At 44.6% G+C, this 22,672-nt stretch overlaps 1 protein-coding gene across 10 annotated transcripts in view; it reads right to left on the bottom strand.

The window, feature by feature from the left end:
• The window catches only part of ralgapa2 (Ral GTPase activating protein catalytic subunit alpha 2), a 104,270-nt gene that overhangs the window by 16,115 nt on the left and 65,483 nt on the right, over window positions 1–22,672 (bottom strand). For all 10 annotated transcript variants that reach the window (XR_015716973.1, XM_087833123.1, XM_087833114.1 and 7 more), the window contains 7 exons: window positions 19,333–19,507; window positions 17,108–17,930; window positions 16,448–16,519; window positions 15,583–15,706; window positions 15,344–15,499; window positions 12,561–12,719; window positions 9,538–9,665 (listed from right to left, as the gene is read on the bottom strand). Coding sequence is in view for 9 of the 10 variants with exons in the window: in XM_087833123.1 (XP_087689249.1) it covers window positions 9,538–9,665; window positions 12,561–12,719; window positions 15,344–15,499; window positions 15,583–15,706; window positions 16,448–16,519; window positions 17,108–17,930; window positions 19,333–19,507 (1,637 nt within the window). In the remaining variant the exon portion in view is untranslated. The remainder of the gene's footprint in view (window positions 1–9,537; window positions 9,666–12,560; window positions 12,720–15,343; window positions 15,500–15,582; window positions 15,707–16,447; window positions 16,520–17,107; window positions 17,931–19,332; window positions 19,508–22,672) is intronic.

Raw genomic sequence — 22,672 nt, 5'->3', positions numbered from 1 at the left:
ATCCTGTGAGCTATCTGAGGTGAATCTCTGTCATATTTTCCCCTCAGTTCCTGAAATTGTTCGAGAGAGAGAGAGGAAGCAAAAAGCATCTATCTGATCTCAATTTGAACTTTTAATAAAAAGTCAAAGATTAAACAGGGAAGGGCATGCTGAAATCCATATGAGGGCTTCAGCCTCTTCTTTCTTCCAACTTTCATGATGAAATTTGTAGCACGATGATTATCGCGCTCAGTGGTTTCTGCCCACCTGTACACACACCTCAAAGCACAGCAGTAATCAAAGTACTCTGATGTTCTATAATCTATTTGACACATCTGCAAAACCAACCTGACACTTAAATTGTCAGAGAAATGTGCCAACGCCGGGTCATGCCAAATGACTCTGATTTTCACGCTGCGATCACACAGCTCAGACAAGCACTGATGAAATATTAAAACAAAATGAACAGAGGCTTCTGCAATTTTAATGATGCTTGCGGTATGTGCGTCAGAAGACGCGCGATGCGTTAATGCCAAGCATCCCTTTCTGCCTCCCGGCCGAGGCGTCCTGCACATAAAGTCTCTTGCTCCTCCATTGCCCCCTCTGTGAAAGGTTCATTGGTCCAATTAGGCTGCCTGGCCTCATGCAAAATGCCTGGCATTTAGGGAGAATGCTAATGATTAGCACTAGGTTACATATGATCACATCTGCAGTAAAAGCACTGGCAGAACAGGTTCATTACTGTGACTCGGGGCATAGTTTAATCAATGCCACTGCTGCTAGAATGAGTTATGAAATCTGGACTGTCGGGCCAATTATTAAAGAAAGAAAATGCTAAACGCTCAAGTACATGATGCACATACTTTTTGATGCATGATAACTAAAGTCTGTCAAGTTTGCGCCAGTTAATCTCATGGACATGAAACATTTTTCTATCCCATCACAATCTGAAAAGCAACTTTGTAGTTGTGCACATTTACAGTAAATATCCCGATTCTGTAATGTGCAAGGACAAAACCTGGAATGGTGGATAACCTCAGCGAAGGAAGAATTATAGATGTGCGCACTTAAAAAGAAAGTCGCACACAAAACCTTAGGAAAAAAGAAAATAGACTTCTATGATGGCAACAGCTTTTTCCTAATCCTCGCCCCTGGGCTATATTGTGCAGTCAAGCAGGCTATTACATGGCAACAATTAGGGGGGCTGGAGCCCAACACCTGGTCGTCTCCTATTCTGGTCCTTCAGTGGCAGCTGACTGTACAGTCTCACAGCCAGGTGGCTCTCCTTCAATGACATTAGCTAGTCACTCCAGGGTTAATCAGGAGCCTGCCATCATCCAGTGGGCATGCACAGAGCTCCATTCACAGTGGAAGCTTTTATAGGGAAAAGGGACGATGGAGACAATGTTGGTATAAAAACTTGTTCAACTGAAGATCTCTGGCAGAGGCCGCACATAATCAAAACGAACTCGGGGGTGGCGTTCGTGCCCCTCGGATTCACGGCGCAAGTTCAGAGCCGCGTCTTGATTGGCTGAAGTGGAGTTTGCGGTACGTCCACTGTGCATCCTGCAGATTATAATGGACCTTTTCATGGGTGGACAAAAACAGATGGAGGAGCGGGAAGTGCTATACATCCACACAGACGGGTGATGATGCGGGGGGAGGGAAACTGGATTTTGTCAGAGTCGGCAGATACAAAAACAAGTGGGTGTAGCTGGAGCAGTGCGGGCTATATCTGCCTGCACAAAGCCCCCTGGCTTGGAGATCTGAGGGTAAATAACACTCATTAGAATATGAAAAGCTATAGATTTGTACCCAAATCAGCTAGAGTCTCATCAATAGTAATTAGAAGATATACATAACTAATGAAGATGTGTACGCTACATTAAACAAAAAGGTACCAAGCGCTGCTGTGTATTTAAACACAGAATTAGGTAAGTGGATGTTTGGACACAAAACAAGAGCAAACAGGAAAATGATGAAAAAAAGCACAGTAGGAATGGTGCTTTAAAGTTATACTGTATTTTTAAAGGAGATCCCACCACCCAAAAGGTGTTCCACGTGCTTTTACAACCAACAAAACCTTCTTTCTGTTCGACATCAAACTATTACAGCCTGTTGCAGTGGAGAGGCAAAGGAAGATTTGGCCAATATTTCTCACCGCTTCCCTTTCAGCCACAGCCACCACTTGACAATGAAATACAGACTATCAGTATTAACACATCAAAGGCTGCTCCTCTAAGAAGAAGCAGACAATGCACAGTGATGCACACTTAAATGTTTTGTTTCTGTTATTGCTTTGTTTCCCTTGCCTGTCTGTCAATGCAGAACATTCCATTTAGTGCAAAAATGCAAATGCTGCACGGCACAAGGACATCCTCTGAAAGGGAATAATGGCCACAGGCCAGCGGAAGAGCACACACCGCCTTTGAACCATTTAAAGAGGCATTAATGTGCAACTTATAAATAATCAAGCAATTCCGTCTTAAAACAGCCAATTAAGTCTGCAACATTAAAAGCAATGCAGCCTTATGGAAAAAAAAGAGCAATTCTGGTGTCTGAACAAAATAAGGGAACTGAAAAATTAATGGCTATTTAGGGACAAAGGCCGCCAATAATGTCACAAGGTATCTTCGCAAGAGTCTCCAAAACCCCCGTGCCAGATCAGAGAACGAGAGATTCCAGTGGAGAATGATGAGTGACATTTTGCTGACATTTCCCAGGCGCGTTCGATGCGTGGCTGTCTCAAGACGGTGTCAGAAATATCTATGGCTATGCTGAATGTGACACAGACGTTAAGGGATGCAGGTTCTTTCAGGGGACGGCCTCAGCTCTGGGGCCGGTGATGAGGAGCCTGGACCCAGGGAGATTGAATGGTAATCACTGGAGCGCAGATAATAGATGATTGAAGGCTCTTTCTACGCCGCTGTTGGATTTCAATATCAGAGAGGCCCTAGAATTGGGATTCTTATCAGGGGCGGTGTGTCAAACAAAGGAGAGCTGAGCGTGAAAGATGGGGTCCAACTCAGGCACACGACCATGCCGATTAGCACAAGGATAAAAAAGGCCGCACAAACAAAAGAGGGCAGCTTTAGCTGGACAAAAGGCTGCTCGCTGCCTTGTAGCAAGAGACATGGAAGGAAGAAGGGACGTAAATGAAAAGAGAGACTACTTGGTGGTAAAAGGAGGACAGGACAAGAGTTTTGCTGAGATGGTTGGAAGATGAATAGTGACAGCCAACTGTTAAAGAGTGTTCCAGATTCCCGGCTTCTGAAGACGAATAATGGACCAGCGGGGATGAAATGCAACGCACCTCGCCGCAACCCATTCATACACACCCAAACAAACACACGCACACAAACTGACACGGTGGCACGAGGCTTCACATCTCTGCCAAGTCCATCACAAGAAACAAAACAAAAAACAACAAAATTATTCCCATTTATCCCCAGATTCCAAGCACTAAAGCTTGCCAGGAAAGCTCATTAACCCTCCCTTCAAGAACCCTGAAACAAAAGAGGGGGGGGGAAACAAAACATAACTAATCAATGAGAACGCACCCATTGAGAGTGGGTGGGTGGGTTGAGTGGGGGTGGGTTGAGGGGAGGGGGAGCAAGAACACGCATCCATTTGGATAACCTGAGAGGACTAACAGCTTCTGCTTTAGTGTTGCACTGCCTGGCTGTGGGGTGGAAAAAGAAAGTTCATTAATTAAACAGGGCTAGGGGTAACAGATGGAGTGGCTAGCTGGATGCTAATCACATAAAGCAGACACAGGTTTTTACACCCGAGCTAGCAGCGCCACACATCAATCACAATGAACGTGTCTCAGTGCAGCCCGTAATAGGTCCAATCATGCGACCGGGGTCACGGCATGCTGACTACGCATCCCGCGCGTTATTAGTGAGACGGTGATTGCATCAATGTTTCTATGCCTGATATTTTGTGAGAATATTTGCGCTTCTTTTTGGCTCGGGGGGCCATTCCCTTACATATAGTAGCCTATTTGAGATGAGGATTTTAGTCCTACATGATCAAGCATATGCAAACTATAATAAGAGCGAGGAGGACCATGCTATCCTCTTTGATGGTTCAATCTGTGGGAATTTGTGCCATTAAGCACATTAGGAGAACTGGGAGGCTTTTCTCTAGGAGCACGCAGCAGTAGAAAGATATTTTAAAATGAAGACAAAGAAATAGACTTCAAATCATTTCCCAGCTATCTAATAGTCAAATCATTTCAAATACAGTTTTTCTTCCATTTTTACCATCTGACATTCAGAATGTGGCACTTTTTATACATCACACAAGGAAAAATCCCTTGATTGGTCAAATATATTGACCAGAAAATAATACTAATTTAGACCAAAGAGCTGCCAAAAAGTACACAGAATCCTTCACACTGGTCTTTTTGGCATTCCTAACCCATTCCACAACGCCGAGTTGGAGAAGAGACAGGGAAGGTGATCCCGCATAAAACCGGCTCTCACTTCGCCGCTAACAAACAGACAGATGTCAGACACGAACGCATAACAGACGGACGGGGGAGGAGGGCATGAGGGTGGGGGTTCAAGTTTAAAAATACACAGAGTGTGACATTGTTTGGGTTACACTAGGCTAGTTTTCCACCACTGATACCTGAAAACGGCTTTTTATTTTATAAACACTGCGCAAAAGTAAATAAATGAAAGCAACTGAAAAGATCCTGATAAGAAATACTTTTATACATGGTGATTAAATATCAATCAAAATGTGGAAAGACGTCACAAAGGTTGCAGGGAGACACAAAGATGAACAAATGCAGGACACACATGATGATTTTAAAGCCCGAAGCACCAGAGTGCAAAGCTGGCTGTATATACAAACAAACAGATATACACCAACAGGCAGCTCTGACACCAGCAGTGTGTGCACGCTCTGACAGGCGGGGCTCTGGGGCCCTGCTGTTGGCTGTCTGGTTCCATGCCTGCTCTACCTGTGTTTAAAAGGGGGCGGCCCCCATGAAGCTCAGACCCCAGAGTGTAGGCTGTGCTAGGCCCCCAGGGCTTTCAGGGTGTGGGTGCCGCACAGTGTACGCCTTTTGTTACAGGCTGGGTGGCAAGAGGAGGAGGAACTAATGTGTGTTGGGGGGGGGGGGGGGGGGGGGGGGGGGGCAGGAAAAAAATGAGTAATGCTATGAGTCATTCTGCATTAGCAGCAGGGAGAGGGAGACGGGGAGGGGGAGTAGATGAGAGGGGGCGAAGAGAGAGAATACTTTTGCATGTTGTATGAAGCTAGACGCCATATGCCATCCGAGCTGGGCTGCCTCCTGAGTCAGGGCTCTCTGTTTGACAGGCCTGTGCTTGCCCCCTCCGAACCCCCAAAGCTACACCCCTTCTTCCCCAACCAACACCCTCCTCCTCCTCTAGGCCTTCTCGGCTCCAGCAATGGGCTTGGCAATTGCTTTGGTCGTGCATGGACTGCGCTCTGTTCATGTGTGTGTGTGTGTGTGTGTGTTTATTAGGAGGGGGGTACTCAGTGATCTGAACACATCGGACATTGTCGTGAGTCCCGGCAGGAACAGCTGGTCAGCTGGAGAGAGGAGTGGGAGGGAGCAGGGATAAGAAGGGGGAAGAGATGGGAGGCAGTGCGCTACACTGATAATGGGATTAGGTTAAAACATTCAGTTGGGGAGAGCCCCCTCCTCTCTTTGCAGCCCCCTGAAATAATGTGTAAACTCTCAACCACCCTATCAAAGCCAATGCCAGCCTCCGCCCAAACTTAGCCCTGCCAACTCCAAGCAGGGACACTTTAAGTCCAAACTAGCCCAGCGCCCCTCACCCAACTCCAGCTACCTACTCATCCAACAGCAGCCAACCGCCTCTGACTAAACGGTTTGCATCCAGTAATAACAATATGCTGACAATCACTTATCATAAATCATGCAACAAGTCAAGCTGTCCAACTCCCGCTGCAAAAGTTACTGCAGATTACAAATTACTTTTAGTTGGTCAGCCCCGCTTCCAGTGAACAGGAAGTTGGCTATACTCACATCAGCTCAGACCATTACATGAATCCAGCTTATAATGACTAGCTTGGCGTCTCACTGTGCCCAGTCAAGCACTGTGCTCCATAGTGATATAGACTGCTGAGTATTATCCATGAGTCTGCCAACAGTTATGGCACAACAGCTGGCAAATTAGACCTATCAACGATGCTAAATAATTCATGGGAGACAACACTAACATGGCAGATCCTATTCACGACACCCTATCATGCATACAGGCGCACTTTCATCTCCGCTAGGTGAAGAATCTTACAGTATACAAAAGAACACGCTGTTGTGAGACAAAGACGCGACGAGACCGGGACAATAACTTGCTCAGAAGGGGTGTGAGAATGTGTCACGGTCAATGCGGTGACTGTACTAATTATGACGGCGTGTGGGGATGCAGAAACGCCACACAAAAGCAGTGCATGCGGAATATCATATCCATTGTGTTTTCGGCATACATCCTTTGCAAAGATGTACATCTTGTTTCCAGCAGTGGAGCTGGGGGACTGCAGATATGCTCACATGAGCCTGTGAGGGAACATGACAGAGTTAAGCAGCTTTTTGGGTTCCACTGAAAGGATCAAGGCTTCCTCTCCTCTTCCTGCTGCTGCACACACGCACACTCGCTACCTAAAAGCCTGGCTCGCATGACTGGCGATGGGCAGAAACAGATTATGGTTATTGATCGCTGCCTGGAGATGGATCTGTGTGTGTGTTTACTTGTGTGTCAGAGCAAAGGATGGGGACTAAGGGCAGTGTGCAAAAGCTATTGATTCTGTCCAGTAGGAAGGCTATGCCTCTGAATCAAGGTCAGTTTTGCATTGTCTCACCTATTAGTAACTTGCCATCACCCCACACACACACACACTTCACCTTTAACAATACCCCCATCACAAAGAGTGATGGACGGCACATCAAACTCAAGTGCTTGTTGAAGAGTGAAATGAATCCCACCTTCTGGATGACGACATTATCCTATACTGACAGTATGAAGGATCTTTCTCATACAGTAAATGGCAGCAGACAGCGAGGCAGTGCAGTGGCAGGTTCGGTCCACGTGTCGCTAACAAACTAAAAGCTGTTTTTGGTTTTAAGCTTCTTACATTTGCAAGGGAGGGCCCGATTAACATCCATGTTTCAGAGAAGTCTGTAAAAACAAATGTGGTTACATTTAATTCAAAGTTGTTTTTGATTGAACATTTTGTGGTCTCGAGTATTCAAAATGCAGCCGCGAATGGCCGACAATACACTTAGAACACAAAGCCAGAGCAGCTGCATTTCCTATCAGCCATATAAATAATAAATGATACATTATGAGTTGTCTGTGAGAGTCTTGTGATATGTTGCCTATGAAGGTTGTGTCCTGGCAGAAGTGACACGAGAAGCCGTATGCAACTGCACAGATTTGACAAAAATCATGCGGGCAGAAAAAGGACGAGAGAGCAAAGCCATATGAGAAAGACAGAAAGCTGCCAAGAGGTAGTATCCTTTTGAAAAACACTCCTGGAGCCCATCTGTGTGTATTTTCAGAAAATGTTGCTGGTGGTCATTTTTCAATATCAAATCCTATTAGCTCGAGAGATTCTGTGAGCGTTGCAGCAGACTGCTGGAGTCCTCTAGATCCCTGTGACGGAGCGAGAGAGGGGGCTGCAGAGCCATACTGGCCTTTTATCTGGACACACAGGGGTTATATAGCTTCTCTTTGAAGAAATATTCAACTAATTACCTTGGAGAGTGGCTTCACAGGCAGAGAGCAGGCTGTGAATTGTAAAGGCATTGTGAAGGGGTAAACTAAGGATTTTCATCAAAAAAAAGAGTTTCAGGTCATTGTTCCAACCTGTGAAAGATAAAGGGCTGCAATATCCTGAGAAGATGGAAGAACTGAAACGACCGGAGAGGGAAAAATGCAAAAGGCTGGAGTGGTGTAACAGTAAAAGCAATGTTGAAATCAAAGCTGAAAGAGTAACTCCACCTGGCTACCAACGCACTGTTTCTTTTACGATCAGAACCACTGCTGGACGTTGCACCAGTGCGCTCTGACGTTCTCTTAAACTATTAAATCTCAAGTTATCACTTTTCTTACAGCACCAAACATTCATTAGCTTAAAGTTTTGCCTCTGTGCTCACGAGCTCTCTGGCTAGGCAGACATGCAGATACTCGTTTTGGCCGTGCGCTGCGCCTGGCACTTTCATTCATCTCCTCTGGTGGAGTGTGCGAGGCCTGGCAGCCGATCAGTGCCAGAACTCCAGAGGCAGCGCTTATCTCCTCTCATAGATCATGCCTTTGTGCTGAACTGATTCTGTGCTAAGGAATGCCAGGTGAGGCTTTAGTGTCCCAGTACGGCCCTCTTACTGCAGCAGCACCATCCCCCTTTAAAAAAACCTCAAAAAACGTTGTGTTTTCGGCTTCCCCGGTCCCTCAGGCTTCCAGAGCCAGGCAGGCCTGTGGACGGCCCCCTCTGGCACTGAGAATCACACTGGGCTAATTCACTTGGCGTCGGGTAACAGACATCTGTCACTCAGGATACCCCCGGGGACTCTCAGACAAGGCCCGATATTGGGGTGGGGGGGCCAAGCTATGTGATGCACTGTGAAATGCATACAGACACACACATACTTGCACACACCCTACACTGAGCGGTGCAGCACAGACCAAAAGCCCTTTGTGAGTAATAGTCATCCGCACAGAGTCTGAAAACAAGTTTTGAAATTATGCATACATCCTCAATCCAAAAAAAACCTCCTTGGGAGAGGTTTCTATAGCAACTGCCAGAGGGGCAGTGCGGTTCTGGTGAGGCGGTGGTGCACACGCTGTCCGAGTAGGAGCGGGACGTTAAGGGAGATCAGGTTTCCCCCTCCAGGGGCCATCCCAACTCTGCCCCCCCCCCCAATCTCACCCTCCCACCCCTCCCTCGACTCTGTGCTGCTGGTATTCACATGCTAATTCATCTCCACTGGTAATTACACTCTCTTTAAACCAACTGACAACTACAGCTGGAGTCAGGCTCTTAACGGCACACAGTTGGATGGATGGGTGTAGGGATGAGAGTGTGAGTGTATGCACTTGTATACATTTGTCGATGGGGCTTTTATTTTGGTTCTTCTCGTCCGCCATAAAACGGTAGTGATAGATGATGACACATTATCTGTTCTCTTACCCAAAACAGCCGCGCAACCTCCCGTGTTGCTCCAGGCTGCGAAACAGCCTCGGCCTAATAGTTGTATGTAAATCAGGTAGCTCATAAAGATCAGTGTCTGCACTCAGCTGTGTACTTTGGCTAACATGGAAAGCACACCACATGTTCCAGTGAATTCACTCCAATGTGGTGGCTTGTCATGTTGGAAATTTAATCTCAGTGATGTTTTATTTACATCTAATTGAAATATTTCAAAATCGTTGCTAATAAACTTAGCAGTCTGAGCTCTCTGAGTAACCACTGCCTCATCTTTTAAAAGTGTCGTCTGAGGAGCTGTACCTGTGTGAGAGAGGAAATAAAGCAGAAGCCTTGAGGAAAAAAGGATACAAGCTCTGGTAGAGAGTCAGCCGGGACTTGACAGCTCTGCTGGCATTGATACAGGTAGCCCGCACTAAACTTGGCAGCAGCATCCCAGTGACGATAGCGCCATTAAACAGAGGGCCAAAGAAGGGAACCTGAGGAAGTCAAGAAAGAAACAAAGAAATTAGACAAGTCGGTAATAAAACTCAAATTTTAGTGCGGTCCTGTTTTTGCATGTGCAACTACTTAAGAGACACATTTTTTTGTTTAAAAACAAAACAAAAAAAACCCTCCTCCATCTGTTTAGGGGAAGGGTTTAAGTTGAAATTGGATTTTGCCTAACTCTGCATGACAACCACACATATCTTATGCGAATCAATGTTAGGTAAATGAAATTAAAATGACAATCAATACTATACAATGCCCTCATATTGAGCTATTTAATACAAAGGGGCAGAATGAATTTCAAGAATAGCGTGTGTGTGTGTGTGTGTGTGTACGCGTCTGTTCATGCATATTGGAAGGGGGCCCTTAATCACTGAAGCTCAATAGTCACTGACCTGGAAGTTGACGTGAACGTCAAAGTCTTTCCAAAGGCCCTGCTGTCCTCAACTTGGCACTCGACCAGCCAAATTAAACAACAAAATAATGTATAACACCAGTGATACAGAATAATTAGCTAAATCGTGTGATGGAAACCTGAAGTTATACTATAAATACTCCAGCATCAGACATCTGATGGTTTATTTAGATTTAGAGGAACTCTCCGATAAAAATGTTTATATTTTCACGCACTGCAGCGGCAGCTCTTCTTCTGACCTTCACCCAATGATAAAGGCTTCCTGTTGCAGAAACTCTTTTTTTAAATTATGATATTTAACAACTGTAGTTTTTCAGCTTCATTCCAATTCCTCTTTGTGCAGCTCCCCGACAGAAAAACTGAAATAAAAGCTTCCTGCACAAAGGGTTAGTGTTTTCAGAGGTTATCTGGAATAGGCCCTCCATGAACACGAGTGGGCCTGGAGTAGCACTGAGGAAAACGTATGGATGGAAGTCGACTAGTGTATGACTCATGAATGATAAAAGCAGTTTTTCTTAACAGCAATTGAGAGTTCCAGGAAAACCATTTAAATTTCTTTTTGATAACTAATGTGCTCTCAGCAGTGAATAAAGTTTTGCATCTAGTGAACTGCTGCGTTGAATTTTGACATTTAACGAAGTCAAAACGTGGAGCTTTCAGTGACGTGGATGGCCTCGCTAGTTTTCTGTTTACACGGACAAAACCAGAACTCCATTAGAGCAATGACTATGATGCAAACAGAGACGTCAATAAATTGGCACTATGATCATTCACACTGGAAAACGATGAATGAAACAAATACAGTCTGAATTAATTTCCCCTCCTTCTATGACTGTTATAAAAACAATGGAAGAATAAGAACATAACGTGTTTCTACAACATCATTTTACATGATCCATTTCCCGATTATCTCTCTCAAGATAACTTACTGGAAAGAAAAGAAAAATACTGCTTTAAGAATTTTGCACTATGCATTTTTATAATGTGTGGATATATCTGAACATCTGAATCCAGTCATCCTGGACAAAGTAATTTCACGGTCCTCTAGGAGGCCACACATCGAGTGCAGCACTATGGAGTAACCAAGATGAAAGCAAGCCAACAAAGGCCGGTAACCATCTCTGAAAGCACATACCCACAGTGTGGGTAATAATGCATCGCTGGAGGAGAGACCTGAGAGCCTTCAGACAGAAACCACAACAAGGGAAAGAAGGTATGAAATTCAGAGCAAAGTCTGAACACAACAGACGGACGAGGGTCTGCATTATCTAATGAACACAGACAGGAAATTAATGCAGTGCCATGCTGCATGCTGACCAGTGTTGGTCAAGTTACTTGAAAAAAGTAATCAGTAACTAATTACTGATTACTTCCCCCAAAAGTAATCCCGTTACTTTACTGATTACTTATTTTCAATAGTAATTAATTACTTAGTTACTTTTTAAAAACACGATTTACAACCTGAATAGGTGATAAAGTGATAGATCTTTCAGCCCAATTCTACTTTTTCTGCATAATCCATCATACAAAATGTAATCAAATGGAAAAGTCTCTTTTTAAAACTTGTTTTTTTAGTTTTAATCTTTTAACTTTATGCATCAAGCAAAAATTTAATTATCTGCAACATTCTCTGACTGGAAGAAATTTGTTTAATATTTAAACCTATTTTCTGCACATTCCAGCACATAAAATAAAATATTTTTGTGTGTGTTTACACTCAGTCTTTCAAATAGATGCAAGTAAAACACAGCAGAAAATAAATGAAGTCAAAGACTCAGCGGTCCTTTTGCTCTATTTTCACCTGTAAAGCAGGTAGGCGGAGGTTTACCCTGGTGCAGGTGTGCAGCGGTCAGTGGAAGAATCCGCGAGTTTCTCTGTGAGTTTCCCATTACGTCATAGCTACTCTGTGTTTGCTCGGAAGTTTAGGGGTTTTTTTCGCTGTAAAAAGAAGTTTTCTTCCCACGCACAACGGACACTAATGTTTTTGTCACTTTTTATGGAATCAAACTCAAAGTAAGGTCAGTACTTCCACGCTTTAAACGCTGCACGCTCATACTCTCTCTGCACTTGATATATGATCCATTGTTGATCTGCACACAGCTGTTGTCACGAACGTCGCACTCGCTTACGTCACTGTCATGAGACATTCTCGCAAAAAATCATGGTTTTAGTAATGCAGTAACGCAGCGTTCCTACGGTTTTTGCAATAGTAATCCCTTACTTTACTCGTTACTTGAAAAAAAGTAATCGGATTACAGTAACGCGTTACTGCCCATCTCTGATGCTGACTTGTTACGGCAGGTAACAGGTAGAATTAACAACGGCTCACTTTGTTTGGGTGCCCTTAAGACACGACAGTAAACCTGCATGCTTAAAAAGTAAAACCTCCCGTAAATGATCGTTACACCTAAAGAGCTAAAACATCTGCAGTGGTCTATAACCTAAATATTCCACTCGACACAGCCATTACCTGTGGTTTCTTCATGATCTGGATGAAATACATGTGTTTCTTCATTGGGTAGATGACTATCAGCACATCTCCAAAGTCAGTTGGGATGATGCCGCGCCGATAGTCCCTGGTGTGCTCGGACCACACGATGTGCACCTCATCGTTTCCCAGGTGACGCAGCTGCCAAACAAACAAAATTAGTCTAATCAACAGCTTAGTGAGCGAATGTAATTTTCACTGCTTTGGGGACGATGACAGGAACACAAATTTGGATGGATTAGGGCTTCTAACTGGGTTTTATCCGCTCTGCACTTAAAACCCACACTGCCTCCAGGAGACCGAGGAGCGGACTGAGGTTAAAAATCTTTTTAGAAGACGACGACTGACAATATTATTTTCTAGTGCATCTTGGGAGCAACTGTTTCTGGAGCAGGTGATCGCAAACTTTGTTTGAAAACAACGGTTTAAATCGTAGCCTGGCTCTGGTTTAGTCTCCTATTATAGCTTTTTCATTACAAATTCAAATAGCAAACATAAAATGGACAAAATTGAGCATTTTAAAACCAAATAATTCAAATCCAATTAACCTACCCCATCAGAGGTTAAATTGCTTCCCATTTCCACTCTGTTCACAACCACAAATGAAACTGGGCAGGACAAGAAGATTTGCTTAAATGACAGGAAATTGACTGATGCTAGTTTAAAAAAAAAAAGAAGAAAAAAGGTAAACAGCTTTCCCCTTTTCAAAGTAAAATAAATAGGAGTAGCAACATTACATTCTCTGACAAGTGTAGATCATTTATTAGCTGGTGGTCCAGTGATGTCGAATCAAGCAGTCCTTCCATTTTTCCAGAGTATCATAGACACTGAAAAGTGAGTCTTTACTCAGAAGAAAACATCTGCCAATGTACTGTTGGCCTAATGAGCCATTAAGAAACATGCCCTCGCCACCAAAAATGCAATTAGCACATTCTATTATAAGCCCTTAATTATGGTAATACGCTAATCTTAAACAAATCCACGGCATGCTGATTACTGCAGCTCGCCAGTTCAGTCTGTCTGTCCAAGGATCAGCAGGTACCAGCCAGGTCAGTCACTGGGACAATTTCAGAGAAAATGTTGAATATGCATCTGCTGCAGACAATCAGCAGTGGGATGTTAATTTGGGTTAAGATAGTAGCATTTGGATTAGCTGAATGACAAGTTTAATGAGGATGCTTATGCTCTAGTCAATCATCTTCTGCACCAACCCGTTTATCCCCTTGTTAATCACATCCAAATGTTTGAGACTTCTTTAATAAAATGGGATTCGAGTCAAAGGCTCTTGTCCAATTAGCCCACCTTGACCTTCCACCCAACCAGTGGGGTTCGCATACATGGAAACTGCCACCCAAAGGATGCAGAAGACAAGAGCATCCTAATGAAAACAACCTGCAGCAACCTAGTTAAGACGTAGCGCCCGAGGGTAACTGGGACGCCCGTCCATCTCCCTCGCTTTCACACACATCCACATCGTCTACATGGCCTGACCCCAACCCTGCAGGTCATTTCTATAAATGCATTACTGAAGCCAGCTGCTGCTGCTGCTACAGCCTGCAGTGCCTTAAAACCCACAATTGGATTGAGGAATTCATGGTTTTCCCTCTTTTCTTTTAGGTTTAGCTTTTTTCTCCCTTCCATCAGCTTCAAACAGGCAATCTACTCAGCGAGAGCTACCCCATCCGTCTCTCCCCTACAGTGTGCCTCTATGGTTACAGCAAGTAAAGTGGGTGACTGCTGGACTAAAAGTGTTATTTTTAAATTGACAGAGTAACATCGTACTTAGACACAGACAAAGCCTGTTTTTCATTCCCATTTTTTTCATACCACTTTCTCTTCTCTTTACCTTCCCATCGTTTTCTGAAACATCGGCGCAAGCCTGCAAATTTCTCTTGGACCTGTATTTGGTGTGGAGATGTGTGGAGATGAGCACGAGCAATTACAGAAGTTCCCGGTGAAACTGAACGAGAGCGGAGTGGCAGCACGCTCTGCTTTGGGCACGGCCACCCCTCCAGCGCCACACTCTGGACAAACCAAGACAAAATCTTTCCTCCGACTAATTTCCGTGGCCACTAAACACAGTTCCAGGATGGGTTTGGAATGAGTCGGCGATTATTTGTGAAATGGAGAGGGGGATGTCTGTTGAGGGCTGGAGTGTGGCTGGATATGAGGAGAGCCTGATGAATTTCCCTCCTCAGCAGGGTACTGTATGAGAAGATTGGCAGCACGGGCAGGGGCCTTGCGGCTCATTTCTTTCTGCTAACTGCTACTGCTGCACTACAGCTCAGAATCCCACTGCAGAACCAAATCGATCGCTCCTGTGGCGGCAGCAGGAATTGGATAAAAGGATCCTGCCGGCATCCGGCCGGCGCCTGCCCTAGCAGGGAGAGCTAATGGCTGAATCCAGGCCCTGGTCACAGCACACAGGGAGGGGGGCAGGGGCTAGCAGAATCATAGTCATTACCACAGCAGCACATGCCCTCTCTTCACTCACGCGCCTGCGATTCTCTACTCCTCAGGCCTTCCTGGCCAGGGTCACTAATCAATGCCCACACTCTGGAGTCACACCTCCTGATCACAGCTTAACACAGAGCTGAAGGCTGCAACAACATACTGCTCTGGGCAGGCATGGCTGTGTAGCCATTTCACTGCAGAACATTCTTCTTTTTCTAATGCACTTAGAACTTAAGGTGTGCAAGTAATTCAATACAGACAATCCAGATGTGCGAATAGTCAATACCAGCTTAAAAAAAAAAACAGCTGACCTTTTTGGTGAGGCAGTCATCAGAATCAGATGGCATACGCGTTGAGACGTGGAAAATGACTTCCACAGTGGAGGTAGCATAATAAGGAGCCGTTAGACCTGTGCTGCCATTCCTCTGGAGCCCGCCCATAAAGCCACAGTGCGTGGCTAGGTCCACCTGAAACGTACAAGCAAAAGTTGCTCTTTTGTACAACTTTGTGCAAACACGAATGCAAAGATTTGATTTAAAGTGGTTTGCACCTCCCATCCCAGTCCAGATACAAAGTCTTCATAGTCCTGGCTTCCTGCGCTGTTAGACAAAATGGAGCACTTGTCTTCTTGGCCTTCTCCGATGTAGAACACGGCAATCTTGTGCGTCTCTCGGCTACAGAACAACAACAAAAAATAAAAAGCAGCCGGCATTAAAAGAACGACAGCTACACTAACCAGTTTAACAGTTGTAACACAACTTGAAAAGCCTTTAACTACTTGAGCTGCTCTGGATGAAATGCTTGGACTACACCTCGCTAATCAAGGTAAATTGTGTCATTGAATTAATGAATAAAAATCTCAAGCACAGAGGGGAAAAAAATGTTTATCTCCAAAAAGCCGTCTGCTATCTCTCCATCAGCTTTAACATCATGATAAAAAAAAAAGAAGAAGAAGAATGGCAGCAAAGCCCCCCCATCCTACTTTCCCTGTTGCCATGGCAGTACATTGTGCTGGAGTACATTTAGGAGACTTTGCATGATTGCGCACAGGTTGTTATTGTCCAACCAAATCTACGTCTGGGAGAAAACGGTCCACTTCTGAGGGCATTATTTTATAACCTCCTGTCATTAGCAATGTGTGGAGCACTAATTGATTGGACTACGAGAGTCCAGTAAGAACGATAAGAACAGGACGGAGAGAGTGATGGAGGGAGACTTCCAGGGCTGTGCTCAGCAGGAGTTGGCACAGATTAGGAAATTCATGGAGAAAGGGAGCACTGCCGTGTTGAAAAACTGGACCGCTCACAGGACATGCAAAGAGTTAATTTTAGAAACATGTTTATGGGCGATCAGGAAAACACAATACATTACAGACAACACTACAAGATGATACAAAACTCCCAAGTGAACTTTACCACTGCCTGGAGTCCAAGTTCTTCAATTCCCGTAAGAGTTTAGAGTTTTTCTTCAGCAAATGGAAGCTTTTCCTGTTGAACAACAACAAGTCTTGATTAGATTAGACATGAGGATTTTAATCTGAAACTAAAACTGCCATCAGCGGCTTAAATCATCACAAAGAAAATAAGTGTTAAACCAAAGTTTTGTTTGCAGATCTGATGACCAAGGACCAGAAAAAACAGGCACAGGTGCGAGCCACAATCTCCTCTTGTTGTGTGCACGTTACACCATCACCATTAAGAGGTGTAAGCTTTTAATTTAGGGGGCAGAACAGCAAAGATGAGGCTCTGCAAGCTAGACCTTAGTGAAAACAGCTGGGCACTCTTATCCTGTGGAGAGGAGATTAAGACACTGCGGACTCCAATGTGCCTTTAAATTCATCCTCTCTCTCTTTGAGTAACAAGCCAACAGCTGAGTTACTTTGAAGATGAAGAAAGCGACTTGGTGTCAGACTTAACAAGAGGATGTGTCTCCTTCTTTCGCTCTGATTGCCTGCATTTAATGTGTTGTTTTTAGGCTAGTGACCAATAAGTAACACTGACTTCTCTTAAAACCCCACTTTCCTCTATTTGTCTCTTTCAGTAAAGAGCAGGCTATTTGCAGTCTGTCTGTAATACCTGCGATCCCAAGAGTTCATCCCAAGATCATTAAGCAGCAGCCGGCAGAAGTAAAAAGGAGCTTTTGGTTCCTGGTGGGACGGTTCGCTCTGGCAGTCCGCCCGAAAGCTTACATCAGCCTCCCACCTCCTCACTTGCTCCTCCTCCTGCTGAGTCTGGCGATGAATGGCTTCCAGGATGGCGTTCTCTTGCTCTAGGTTCATCCCGTGTGGCGACGCGGCCGGCTGGTTAAGCTTAAGTCGTGGCTGGGGAAGACATTCTGGGCTGCTGTGTCCGAGGTCGTCCAAAAGCTTATCGAGAACATCAAACTCATCCTCCTCACAGGAGTTTGAGAGGCAATCGGAGCCTGAGCGATGACGCTTGTGCGGTCCTGCTACTGGGGAGGGGGGCGGGTTTCTGCTGTGGTTGACTGCAGAAAGCGAAGGGTCGACTGGTTTAAAGGCTCCCACGTCAAAGTCTTCATGTGCGGTGCAGTAGAGGATGGCACCATCCCACGAGTACTTGCCCGAGATGTCCCGGACAATGACGCGCACTTGGGAGGAAGTGTGCAGGGGCTGTCCGACGGTGGGCGTCTCGGCAGGGATCTGCAGGTAGGACACCAGCGTGCTGTCGTTGAAGACAAAAAGCTGCAGGTTGGGGCTTTTGAAGACCTCGGAGGACAGCTCGGACGACTCCACGTACGGGTTGTCGTGATTTTCGCTCACGAGGCTGTGGAGGAGAGCGGGGCCGCCGCTCAGGGGATGATGGCCCAAATGGTTCACGAGGTGTGTCATGACCATCCGTGCCGTCAGTGGGATCAGCTCCATGTTGCGGCGACGCTTTTCTGGCGGGAGAAAAAGGATGGGAGGATAAAAAAAAAAAAAAATACAAGCAAGCAAGTGTAACACATGATCAATAGTAAAATGACCAATGGGTTTAGAACACGGCTGCACTCAGGGCTGTCTTTTATAATATGTTCAATGTAGACTTTAACAATATTTAAAAAGCTCCACATTTGTGTGTCGACATGTTACACTCTTTATTAGCTCCTTTTACACAAACCCAAATCTGATTCATGATTACTAATAGGGCTACTTTATTCATTTCTCACAATAGCTTAGCTAGCACACCTCTAAGTAGGTAGCATCTAATCATAAGAGACAACTTTGAAAAGCCCATTGAGTCTTCTTACAATGGACAACCATCGAGACTGGCCAAGTGCTAATGAGAACCACCATCTTTGCAGACTGCTGAATAGAATTGTACTTTGCAGATTGCATTTATGTAAATGTACAGGTTTTTACTCCCAAGTGAAAGGCATGCCGTGCTTTATTCTGCAGGGATGTGGGAAAAACAAGAAGATGCACTCTTGCATTGTGACAGTGCTATCAATACCATCATCCCCCATCAAAGTGGAGAAAGCTCTTTAGAAAGCAGGCCAAGCTGCATTAGAGATGCACTGGCCCTTTGATGTGACTTGATCAATATGAGGTGAGGGCATGAATATAACTAGGCCGGCACTCTTTGGTTTGCCCTTTTGATAGTGTTTTGTTATTTCAACCAAGACTCTGTGCAGCTGTGCACCAAAAAAAAAAAGAATGGAAAAAAAAAGCAGAGGTGTGATGAAATTTTCAAGACAAAAGCTTCTGTTTGAATTTCTTACATTGTTTCAGGAGACATTCACATTGTGCATTTGGGCTTTGAGGACTTTTTCGAAGTTGAGGACGCGAGAGAGAAAGAGGAATATATTGCCTAATGGAATCACAAGGTCACAAAAAAGATTTTTTTTTAAATCCAAACCCCATAATGGGTCTTCTCTTAGGGCTGAGTACTAATGTGAACATTCCATTCCCTGTGATGGTTGATTTCCTTTTTATACTTTTAATAAGATATTGACATTTAATGGAGAAGCTCCAAATGGATGGCCTACTTAGAGTTTGCTTTTACCTGTTTTGGATGATTTTTTGTGGGGGTGGGAGGGTGGGGGCAGACAGGGTAGAGAGTTTGGCTCCATATTCTGGGAGCGATAATATAGGAACTATAAAATATAGAGCTGGCAGCAGTATCCAAAACATTACGACGCAGCAGCTGGCATCAAGTACTAACTGGCTTTTAACCCTCCTATGTAAACCTATGTACATACTAACACATACTATATAACAATTAACACTTAATGACCTTTTTATGCAGTGCGATCTTTCTCAAAACAGATTCAGATTTAGGAAATGACATTTTCCTGCCCTTACCCTCAGCCACAGTGAGTAGGTTGCCTAAGTCCATGGGTGTCTGTGACGGGGGTGGCTCGCAACGCTTAACCTGACCCAGCATGAGGTCATAGTCACTGGACAAGTCAGACAGGGTGAGCAGATAGTGGCTCTGCTGGGTGTGCAGGTTGGACCCAGCCACACAGCAGTGCAGCACCTGAGGGACGAGAGCGGAAGAGCAAAAATGTAGTGATTATTTGGCATGCATGGGTTGTTTTGCTACAGTAGAGACACCCCAAACACCCTGCAATACCATAATATTACTACACTTAACTCACAACATTACTGGAATCACCTTTTTCAAACTGCAAATTATGTCCTCAAAGTCAAACTTTGTCTTTAATCAGATAAGATAAGAGACTGGAGTCGGCAACTACATGCCAACAGTTTTATATTTCTTAGAATTCAGCAATTAACTGCAATAAATTGCTGAAAATCACATTTATTGCCATCTACGTAGACAGAAATTCTCTTTTAACAGAAATTGATATTTTACTATTACATTTGTGCTCAGCAACCTTCCTGCTCCAGTATAACCAGATTACAGGCAGCTGGCAGCCAGTTGAGTCAAGACTCCTTAAGTTTTGCTCATTGACTCATTCATACTGATGGCAACATGTCAGCAATCTGTCTACATAAACAGTGTAGTGATTTATGGTAGTGATTGGACTCAGTCTAAATCAGACTGCAACTGTTTGCAGCAAGGTTGCCTCCTATCAGGTGACTTGCGAGTGACTGAGCAACACCAACCTCACTCCAGGCAACCATTTAGTCACCACAAATTGCAACTGGTTGCAGAAAAAGGAGGTCGCTGTCCTACTTTCACTCATGTGAATGAGCCATTAGCGTGCTTTGAATTTGGAGACAACTTGGTCAAGATAAAGCATAATTTATGGTCCTGCTAATGTGTCCATCTACACATTTGAGTTCGAAGAGGGAAATGCAACATGTGCTCCAAAGATCCTGACTGAGCACCGCTGATGAAAGTGTCTTATTAATGTTCTGCCGGAGGTTTCTTCCTGTTAAAAGGGAGTTTTTCCTTCCCACTGTTGCCAAAGTGCTGCTCATAGGGGGTCATATGATTGTTGGGTTTTTCTCTGTATCTATGAAGCGCCTTGAGGCGACTTTTGTTGTGATTTGGCGCTATATAAATAAAATTGAATTGAATTGAATGTTGACAAGTGGGCTGGAATACAGAGGAGAATGACAGCAGAGCTCCTGGGAATGGGAGCACAGGCAGTGGCTGCAGTAGAGACTCTTGTTTTTAACACTTGGATTTACTTCAGCTCTTTGCATGTTTTAACTGCAGCTGCCCAGTGGACCATCAGCAGTACAAGTAAGAGTGGCCGACAGACCGGCTGTACCCTAAAATTTGTACACTGCCTCCATTTGACATCAGAGCTCTGCAGGCAGTCGCCAGACTGGAGCGGACAGCGAACACTTTCCTCTGCTGGACCATAAATCCCACTAAAGTGTGTCTAGTGTTGGACGTTATTCAGTTGAACCAATTTAATTAAAAGTTTGCTTAGCTAAGGTTATCTGAGGATGGCGGTGAATAAGACGAGCCACCTTGTTTACAGTATTCCCAGATTTTAATTCATTTTATTAAATATTGATATTCGATGTATGTTTAACCCCCCCCCCCCCCCTCTTAACTCATAGTACTAGAATAGTCTGGTAAGAAAATATGCAGCGATGTCTGTCATGTCTGTGCACGACGCAGGAGAACGTGAATGGGGAATATATGGTCTATTTACATCATAAGGCAAAAAGGGGGAGAGAGGGAGAAAAGGGAAGAAAAGAGGGTCTTTATAGCCACTAATCCATTTCTTCTGTGATGTGTGAGTGTATCGATCTACATAACAGATGGCAGAGCATCCGTTGGCAGTGCTAGATAAGGCGCACTGGGGCAGTTGATTACAGCCACTGAACAGGTTTACACTGTTTGATTTAATTAAGACTTTATCCTTGTGCTCAGCTCCCCACCACAAACACGCATGCTTAGCCACATATACATATCTGAGTACACAGACAAACACACCTGTACAGTGTATAATCTGAGCAAAGGTAAGGGGGTGGAACATATGCCTAATGTATGTAGAGGAGGGCGCCTCTTATTCAGAGTGGAGCAACTTGGGTAAAGCCATGCAAAGGCTAATCCCATTCAGCGCGCACACACTTGGCTGTGAGACGCTGGCCCTGCCATGTGAAACAGTATTGTGTGGGGCAATGTAGACAGTATGTGGATGATTCCATCAAGCAGACCTCTGGGTGCGTAGGGGGAGGGATTTGAGGCTTGATGCTGAAAAGATGTGAACCAAACAGCTGCTACACCAAAGCCCCAAAGAACTTCCTCTGTGGAGATGTAGAAAGGGAGGGGGGGGGGAACCCCACGACTGTGCTTGACAACAAATTGACTGCAATTCGCATAGCAACAGTTCCTGGAAGGTAACGCAGTAGTTAGAAGGGCACATGGTGTATGGAGATGTGAGCACACTATGTACACAAATAAATCAAATAATAAAACACGGATGTACCTATCTTTGCCGTCTCTTGCACGCACGCACGCACGCACACACATGCACACACATGCACGCACGCACGCACATGCACGCACGCACGCACATGCACGCACGCACATGCACGCACGGTGCAGCTGGCTGCTGAGGCAGGCAGAGGGAGCAGATGGAGAAGCCTGAGCAGATCTCCAGTGAACCGACATGGTCTAGTGCAATGTTGCTTTTTACAGCTACGTGCTCGCCGTTAGTCAACCGTACCAACTTTTTTCACTTTTGTCTGCATCCCAGGAAGCATGGAAGCCATTCATTAGCTGTAAACATGATCTATGCTTGCATTTGATTGGTCGGCAAAGGACACATTAAGTGCCCAAGTGGAGTCATTTATGACCCCAGTCGTATTTTCAAATGTGTAGCTGTGATGCTTTCAGTCATAAGAAATTTTTCTATAACTTTTAGCAGTTTTTGCTCTGCTGTTGTAACAAAGACAGTGGAAATATGTCTTTTTTGTACATTTATATTAATTTTCCACTTCTAATCACTACATTGCAACACTTTCCAGCGAATCTCTGCTAACCCATGTTTGAATAAAAACGATCTAATTAAATTGATTAGAATATTTTAGAAAATCTAAACAGAAAAAGGAGCCAGGATGGGGGGAAAAAAATTGTGGTCACTAAAATAGCTTGGGCACTTGAGCGTTAAATATAAATTTGTAATTAAAGGAAAATGAGGCATGAAACAACCTGTCAGGGAACGTGGGTAGTGATGGAATAAAGGGAAGATGTTTTCTATTCTCTGCCTGG

Source organism: Neolamprologus brichardi, chromosome 19 (assembly GCF_056152115.1).
Source record: "Neolamprologus brichardi isolate AB-2024 chromosome 19, ASM5615211v1, whole genome shotgun sequence".
Classification (NCBI taxonomy): Eukaryota; Metazoa; Chordata; class Actinopteri; order Cichliformes; family Cichlidae; genus Neolamprologus; species Neolamprologus brichardi.
Note: the sequence above shows the minus strand (reverse complement) of the source record. Positions and strands in the feature narration are given on the sequence as shown.